We start from the raw sequence: 9,028 nt of genomic DNA, 5'->3' as shown, positions 1-9,028 counted from the left end.
AATCATCCAAACAAAATTTAACAATAAAGTTAAATATAGAAATGATTTGATCTAGTACAAATATAAAGGCATAATGACAATTTTTAATTTTAATGTTTACCTCTTTTATTATTTTGATTCGAATCATATTGACCTTAAACCTTTAAAATTTAATCTACTTTTTATTAATTAAAAGTTTTAATTGATAATTCACATAAAATTAATAACTACTGTAAGATAATTTGTTTGTTTTTTTTATTTTAATTTTTCTAAATTTTCATATCAATGTCATTAAAATTTTAACCGTTCAAATTTGAGGGTCAAAATGATCTAAAATAATTAAAACCATAATGATAAAAAAAAAAAAAGAAAGAAAGAAGAGTAGAACATTTATTATTATGCCCGTATATTTTATGTAATACAGTATTTGGGTGATATCTTAAATTTATTAAAGCGGCCAGCAAAGTAAACTATCAACATTCGTCTTGCTTGCTTGCTTTTTTAAGTTGCAAGCAAGCGCCTGCTTATATATATACAGAGAGCAATTAGCAAAATATGAACAGAAAATACAGTTGCCTCACCCTGCTGCTATTTGACTTCAGATTTCATTTGACGTTGAAAGAATGAAAGAAATAAAGCTAACTGAAGCAGCCAAAGTTGAGTAGTACTATTCTTCCTTTTCTTTGCTCTTGAAAACGGGATAGCAAACTTCTAGTTCAAGCCGCTCCAAAATCTTCCTTGTAGACCACAGATAGGATGAGTGACCTTCGATCGTATCTGTTACGTCAACCTGAAGAGAATTTTAAGGAATTAGCACGATGAACAGCTAGGTGGAAAAAATTATAACTGGCATGACTTACATTCTCAATCCCTTGCACATCAACTGGTTGTAATCCGGCTAATCCATTTGTCAATAAACTGTTTCCAAGTTACCATTAGTTTGCATCAGTAAAAGGATGTTGCTCAATTGATATTTCTCGTCAAGGCTGATGAACAGTAATGACTTATTCATTGTGCATACCTTGCACGGAAAGCAACTCCAAGCATCCAATCTTTCGTAGAGTAAGCATTTATAAACCTTCCAGCCACCATCTGCAAAAGACACTAGGAATTAATCTGTATGTTCTAATAATGAAAAGCACACTAATTGTAAGGGAAAAATACCTTTCTGGCAGCTTCCCAGTTCTCGTCTTTAATTGCAATGGGTGCTCCAAGAAGAACAACTCGTTCTACAAGTTCAGCTGCCAACATAGTAGAATAGCCTTAGGAAACTCCAACCACTACAGCAAAATAAAAAAGCCTATGAGGATAGTAGTTACCATTTCGTTCAGTCTCAGACAAAGCCTGAAGACAACTGAAAATCACTCGTGCTCCAAGTGAGTAGCCAATGAGTGTCACAGGTCTGAAAAATTCATGGAATCCCAAAGATGAACAATGGCAAGATCATTTTGCCGAAGTTTATGTTTTAATGAATAACAGACATTCCTCTAAATGCCACATGTATACCTGTTACCTTGGTAACCTTTCAATAAAACTTCAGCTAACAACCTTCCTGCTTTATCAGACCTAGGCAATAGAAGAAGATAAAGACATAATTAGACTTGGGTAGTGTACTACAGTAGTTCCCAAACGTTCAAATAAGATTTAAATGTCTTAACTCGGTGAAAATCCAATATCAGCTACATCCAGCACATACAGTTAATACATTAAGCTAACCTGCTTATAAGGAATTTAATTTGTAGACAATTTTGGGTTCATAAAGATAAAACTGTTGTGACAATTCACCAAAAGAAACTTTTAGACAAATCAGGTAATATGAAAATTTCTCTACAGCATTAGCCACCTTGATATTCTATTTTGAGACACTCGAAAGTTAAAGCTTGTCCCTATGAAGATTTGAGTTTTGGACAAGCCTAACGAATTTGATGTCAAACCACAAACTAGAAATATTTACATTCTATAGTAGAAAATTTTAAGCAAAGAATGCCCCTCATAAGAGCCACAAGATAAACCTAATAAACACAGCATGATATAAAACAATAAAATGAAACTGGAAGATTGTTCTTCCCTTTTACAAAGCCAAGTACTCTGCTAAACCTCTAAGCAAATCAAACCTGTCCACAGCAATTGACCATTTGCTGTCTATAAAGTTAGTAGCCGAAAGTAATACTGCTGGCAATGCCAATGCTGCTACAAGCGAGCTTAAAACCGTCATCATTGCACCCTGTCTCATTAACTCCAAAGCAATACCTGCAGCAAGCAGAAGCAATGTTCAAATATAGACAATTCATATGATTAAGATGCTATTTTAAAAATCAGACATAAACCCATTACTTGAAGTTAGCCAATCCTGAATTGCGGTGCTCACTGCAATCAGATTCCGGGACTCCCACAGCAGCGCAAACCTATAATTTTCCTTTTATCCATCAAAAGTGTTTTAAAAAAAAAAAGGTTCCACATACAGTGGGTAATGGTATCAAAATTCTGTACCTTTCCATGTTGTCAATTTGTCCTTCCCAGGGCCTTACATAATCTTCCTTACTGAAAACAAATCCAGAGATCAAAATCTCAACTGCTAGTCGCTGAAATAAAAAGTTAAATCAGAACTAAAATTTCCAGACCACTAATAAGGTCCAGACACCATAGTTTTCTAAGTCCCCAGAAACAGAAAAGAAAGAAGTCTATAAGAACTTACGCCCTGGTTATGATAGTCTCCAATAGCTATAAATTCAAATTCATCAATGTTACCAGTTCTCCTAGCCATTTTAGAACCTGTAAGCCCAGCTCCAGCAGCTGGGTAGAACAGCGTGTAAAAATAGATATTAATATGGTATTGAAAGACTTCTTGAGAGCAGTATGTACCAAGTGTATCTTGGATAGGTTTAACATATATTAGTATAAAATTTCTGAAATAAAACTATAAGTATAACAAACAGAAACTATACAGTGAATCCTGCAGTACGGAAAATGACATGATAAGAATGGTAACTTAGGAGATTCATGATTAGTCATACACCTCCAAATGATGCGGCAACAGCAACAGAACCTGCAACAGTTCCAGCAGCACTTGCAGCTGCAGCAAACCCACTTGCTCCAATGACAGGGACTAAAGTGCCTAATGTTGGAGCCAGGGCACCAAATCCTGCAGCAATTGCTGGAGCAGCTAACCCTGTTTAATAGTAAAATGGTGAACCAAAAAGGTCAAAAACATTAAAGTCATGAGAGTTGAAACTTTAGTTTCTAAAAGAGTATTGAAAGGGACTGAAAAATGAGATGACTTTATTCCACACGTGCTGGAATTTATAGAGGTAAATTAACTAAATACAAGATAATAACAAATTTGAAACAAAAAGATAAAATGATAAAACCAACTATTTGAACTAACCAAATCCTAGATAAGAAAAAACAAAAAACCAACTCCTAAATAACAGGAACAGAGTAACTCAGAGCTAATCATGTACAAGACCATCACATCCGCTTTTAATGCTTAATTTAGAATAACCACTTACAATCAACCACGTTCTTTAAAGAGTAATAAGGCACCAAATCCCATGTTTGATTTAAAACAAAAGCATCAAATTCACTTTGCAGTGCAGATTTCCATAATGGGTAGGTGAGAGCCTGGTTTGGATTTCGGGGAATTTGGGAAAGGACTTGATTACTCTTGGATGGGGTTGGTCCATGGATTTTCCTTCCTTTTGCTGCATTTCGCTCAAAGGGTTGAAAGGAGATAGTGCATCAAGCTGTTCAGAAGGGCCAACTTGATCCTCTTCCCCAGGGATCCCAAATGGGGGAACCTAGGGGAGCCGCCGACTCCAACTACCATCCATGTACGATCACACTAGATCTGACCCGGCTTCATGCAGGCGAGTTGCAGCCTGCAATCTGAACTGAGGACGGGTTTTTGGAGTTAGCTCACCCTTGCGGGATCGCGACCCTTTGTGTAGATGAGGGTTTGTTTGACACAAACAAGGGAAGAGGGTCTACAGGTTGGGACAAGGCATTGGTGGAAGACATGATGGACAAGTGGGATGCAGATGTAGGCTTAGGATGGGATTGGGTTTTTCATCTTTGGTAAGTCATAAGGAGCTATTATTAGTAGTTGAAGGAAGGAGGGAAGCCGATTGTATAGGGTCTGGTTGGGGGGATGACAACACCAAGACTTAAAGTTTGTGAGTTACTTGAGTTGGTGTGAAAACTTCTATTTGGAGCACAACTGTTTCCCATTGCAACCCCTTCGAGACCATAGTCGTCATGTAAAGTGGTTAATCTTCAAGCATATGATGCACTATGGTGTGTTGCATCAGTGTCAACAACCCAGGATTCCTGTTGGTAGAGTAGTTGGCCAGCAAAGTTGACTCGAGCCTGAAGGTGATTATGTGACTGTGAGCTACAAACCCTTGCAGAATGACCAGGTAAGTCACAAAGCTGTCAATGGAGGGTGTTATCAGTAGGTGGTGGTTGTTGATTTCTTCTTTGGCTGCCATGGTTGAGAGTGCCAAGATTGATTATTGGCAAGATCATTGTAGTTTAAACAAAAGTTGTTGTTCCAAGGAGTAGTGCGTTGAGCTATGGCAACGGTAGTGGAGGTCAAATGTGATGTTCAAGTCTCATTATGTTTCAAGAAGACTTCATCGTCAAGCAGCTTTGATCTCTTGCATAGACAACAGCTAAAAGTTCACAAAAGTCAGATCCAAGTCTAGTGATGATTTTGACTGAGTTATGCATTAGACACAACAGTCACGGTGGTTTTAAGTTTTTCATAGAGGGAATGAACTTGGAATAGATAATTAGTGATACGAAGGGTGAGTTTGGAAAGATGAGCCAAATGATCGAGCAAACTGAAGATTCTCTCATTTTAGACTTGTTTGAATATGCAGTGTGGAGAGCACCCCAAGCAGCTTTGGTGGTTGTTGCTGCTGCTGCAACTATGGTGGCAAGGGTTGGATCAGCAAAGGTTCAGATAGCATTTTGAATTAACTGATCTTGGCAGAACCAAGCAAGGAACTTGAGATTAGCAACATCCCAATAGTTTTGAGACATGGTGGGAGCCTGTATAGGACTAGATCCATCAAGATGAACTAGGGGTTGTGACCATGCAAGAGCCTGAACACGTGAGCTCTCCAAAGGGAGAAGTTGTGACTCTCAGCTAATTGAACAAAAAAGGTGTTGTTGGTAGTAGAGTTGGAGTTGACGACAAAAACATAAGTGGCCTTTTGAGGGTAGAGATGGATGGGTTACCGGAGGATCTAACTCGTTAGAGTTTAGAAGGCTCGTGATATCATAAAAAAAGTATGAAAGGGGATAAAAAATGAGATGCTTTTTATTCCATACATTCTGGGTATTTATAGTGATAAATACCTAAACAAATACAAGATGATAACAAATTTGAAACAAAAAATTGATAAAACCAACTATTTGAACCTAACCAATTCCTAGATAAGAGAAAATAGAAATCAATTCTAAATAACAAGAACATGGTAACTAAGAGCTAATTATGTGGATGACCATCACATCCACTTTTAGTTTCCAAGAAATTAATTGCCCAATAAAATGGTTTAGACAATCACATACCTCCAGTAATGGCCATCAAAGTTCCTCCAGCCACTGCAGCAGCACCAATGATACCACGACGCTTCCATTTCGCCCATGTGCTCCCTGACGACTGGGATTCTTCTTCTTGTGCTTCTTTCTCTTTTACTAAAGCCATTGCAGAGAAAGCAACTATCATCTCAATGCTTTCCTGCAAACACAAAGGTTCACTAATAGGGAGAATATATATGTATATATAAAGAAAATCTATGAACAGTTACACTGGAAAGGGTTAGTTTCTTGACAAAATACCACACTCCATACCTTAACATGTGCTATTATATTAGACAAGTCCCAAAGATCTTCTCTGACAATGAAGGACAATCCCGAAAAGGAATCTTAAGGGTCTTATTAACAGTACACAGAACTTTAGATAAACATCTATCTAGTAGGTACTCAATATTACAGAGAAATCGACATCAATTCATATCTATTTAGTTATTTCTCCTACTAAAATGACATTGTATACTGCAAGCCCTGAGTTTGAAAGATGGCAAAGGGACAAAAGCTTGAGTTTACAAACCATTTTTATCCACTCAATGTCAAACCAACTTGTCAGCAACCGCAAAGCCACACGATGACGAGCATCATAGCCTTTTCTTCGTCGGGTATATTTTTTGCTATCTTCACGAGTATCCGCAGCTGCAAGGCAAGCTGAAAGAAGCTCATAGAGAACCATCACTTTCCTCTGATAAGTAAGCATCCCAACCTCTTCAGTAGGTTTCTCATTCAAACTATCACACATTAGATGATGGTTATCAGTCCCACAAAGCACGTTAGAATCGCTCTCTGGTGGAGTCACTATAGGTTGGTTTTCCATTACAGAATTTGGTGGAACCTCAGGAGTGGAATATTTCTCACGATATTCCTGTTCATATTTACGAGACTTCTCTTTCTTAACCTGAGAAGATTCAGAATTTGTTTCCATGCTAAATGCCATAGCATCAACAGCTTTAGACAGAGCAATCTCCTGCTCCAATCTTTCAGAAGAACCTTCCTCACTTTGTTCAGCTATTAACCTCATGAACTGTATGAATACGAAGTAACAAAAACATGTTTATAACCTGAAAAATAATCATTGAAACATTGCGCACATTTCTTCTTCAAGTGATCATAAACATGACCATTAGAGAAAGGAAACAACATACAGCGCCCACATGATTGGTGGCTCGCGAAGTCCCAGCAGTTTCTTCTAGTCCAAGCCATGCAGCGGAGTCGATATCTAGAAACCTGAGAGAGAGAGAGAGAGAGAGAGAGAGAGAGAGAGAGAGAGAGAGAGAGAGAGAGAGAGAGAGAGAGAGAGAGAATTTTATTAAATTTTCTGAAATTTGGAATGTCAAGAGAAAGAATTCGAGATCCTAAAATTGATCGTGTCCGAATTCAAGAAATCCAAATAAAACAGAAAAGGCAACTCCGGCAGATAAAATCCTGTCATGAAATCAATTTCGGCTATCAATCAAAAGGAAAAGAAAAATGAAGTGACTACCTGAAAACCGGTCGGAGCAGACCCGATCTTTCGTTGACCCAAAGATCGGGATCGTCAGAGACTGACTCGTTGCTACTACTGCTACTTGTTCGCTCCCCAGTGGAATGATGATCGTCTTCAAAGGGAAGTCCAAGAGGACGAGTCTGATGGATCTGAGCCTGGTTAACAGCAAAGGCGAACAACGCACCCGCCCCATATCTCTGCGTCGGCGTTAGAAATGACTTCCTTTCTCCCGCCATGCTTCACAATTTTGTTTTCAACTTATTAGAGCTTCTAAGGCTAATTCACGATCTTCCACAGTCAATATTTCTGTTTGCAATTAGAAAATTATTGGATTTTCTTTTCCATTTTCGAGGCTTTGAAAATATTCTTTGTCTTGCTGGCAATTCTTTGAAGTTACCTCCGTTCATAACAATAATCAATATTTTATTATTTTAACCGTGAAAAATATTTTTATTGGACCGGAATCATTTTAAATTACTTGCACATTTTAATATTCTACCCTTCTTTTAAACTAATATTTTACACTTTTTAATTTAAATAAATATAACCATTCAACGAATATTTAAATATGCAGTATAAGTAGGTTTTAAAAAATTCAAGTGGCAAATCACTTTTAATTTAGATAAAAAAAAATTTAGTCTGCTACGTCTATGATCTGCTACTCTAGCATGGTTTGGTTTTTTTAGGTTTTTGTTTTTGGTTTGTTTTGTTTGGGGCGCGGTGGTGATTAGATAGCAGTGGTTCTAATCAGTTTGGTAAATTTCTCGACAATGGAGAATAACTTAATAGATCTATCATTGGAAGATGGGAAAGAGGAGGTTCTATAGGTACATAATGAACTCGATACTACGAAAGTGATTTATGATTTTTGTCTGGTAGGATGCTTTCTTATGGCAAGTATGATCCATTTCCTGGAAATGAGAAGTACAATGGCGAATCTATGGCTGTAACAGCCCGTTTTCAGTAAAATTGAAACAGTAGTTTCGGGACCACAAATCTGACAAGTAAATATTTGTTTTATTATTATTTTAATGTCTGTGGAACTTTATAAGGGTTGTATAAGAAATTTTGACGTTTGCATGTTTAATTAAGTAAAAAAGGACTAAATTGTAAAAGGTGCAAAAGTAGAGTTCTAGTAGCTAAATGCATCAAATGGCTATAGAACTTTAATGTAAGAGGACTTAGATGGCAATTAGACCATTTATGTTGTTAGTGGATGTTTATGACAATGTTTTTTTTAAATTATTAATGTTTTTAAAGGGCAAAACAGTAAAATAGTAATTAAATGATAAAAACATATAAGTAAAATGGCATCATCTTCTTCCATTTGTTTTTCTTCAATCGAATATTCAAAAGGAGAATAGCTAGGGTTCGGCCATTTCATTTTTCTTGCATGGTATGTATTTTGATTCCATTTTTAATGATTTTTATGTTTTCAGGATCATTGTAGCTTAATCTAGCTAGCCCAGGGATTAATTTGCAAAACTGTTAAAGGTTTAGGGTTTTCCATGAACATGTTTGCATGATTCTTGAAAGTTAATGAAATATTATGAGTCATTGTTGTTAAATAAACAAGTTTTGTAAAGTGATTTTTGATGAAATTATTATTTAGGGACTTATTTGTAAAAGTAGTAAAATATCATGGTAAAATTATGAAATGATTATTTGTATGGGTTGATATAAGTCCCTATGTAATTTGGCTAGCATGAAATGTGGATGAAATTGCATAAATTTTAATTTACGAGCTTAAGGACTAAATTGTAAAGAAGTTAAAATATTAGGGGCAAACATGTAATTTTGTAAAAGTATGAATTTTGTACTAAATTGAATAGTATAAGTATTAAATGGATTGAACTTGCTTATTTGGATCAAGATAAACCTTGTACGGATCTAAATCGAATAAAAGCTGAAGCCTCGGATTAGTTTATCTTGTTTCGACATCTTTGTTATCGAGGTAAGTTCGTATGT

At 36.4% G+C, this 9,028-nt stretch overlaps 1 protein-coding gene across 4 annotated transcripts; it reads right to left on the bottom strand.

Annotated features, from left to right (window-relative positions):
* Positions 1–351: 351 nt before the first annotated feature.
* Positions 352–7,480, bottom strand: LOC107913022 (transmembrane and coiled-coil domain-containing protein 4). Of its 4 annotated transcripts, XM_016841449.2 has the most exons (15): positions 7,058–7,480; positions 6,720–6,801; positions 6,095–6,598; positions 5,554–5,722; positions 2,996–3,148; positions 2,675–2,772; positions 2,470–2,561; positions 2,314–2,384; positions 2,094–2,229; positions 1,486–1,545; positions 1,299–1,381; positions 1,144–1,220; positions 1,001–1,071; positions 840–897; positions 352–769 (listed from the first exon to the last, which is right to left on the bottom strand). In XM_016841449.2, the coding sequence occupies exons 1-15, from the start codon at positions 7,294–7,296 to the stop codon at positions 647–649; spliced, it is 2,016 nt and encodes a 671-aa protein (XP_016696938.1). In that variant the 5' UTR covers positions 7,297–7,480; the 3' UTR covers positions 352–646. The 4 variants fall into 4 exon arrangements, 3 of the variants coding, with proteins under 3 accessions (XP_016696938.1, XP_040962412.1, XP_016696939.1); XR_005921253.1 differs by lacking the exons at positions 352–769; positions 840–897; positions 1,001–1,071 and having other exon boundaries at positions 1,138–1,220; positions 1,493–1,545; positions 7,058–7,472; XM_041106478.1 differs by lacking the exons at positions 352–769; positions 840–897; positions 1,001–1,071; positions 1,299–1,381 and having other exon boundaries at positions 1,149–1,259; positions 7,058–7,472.
* Between the last annotated feature and the right edge of the window lie 1,548 nt (positions 7,481–9,028).

The sequence above is a fragment of the Gossypium hirsutum genome, chromosome D11 (genome assembly GCF_007990345.1).
Source record: "Gossypium hirsutum isolate 1008001.06 chromosome D11, Gossypium_hirsutum_v2.1, whole genome shotgun sequence".
Taxonomy (NCBI): Eukaryota; Viridiplantae; Streptophyta; class Magnoliopsida; order Malvales; family Malvaceae; genus Gossypium; species Gossypium hirsutum.
This window is presented reverse-complemented; position numbering and strand designations above follow the sequence as displayed.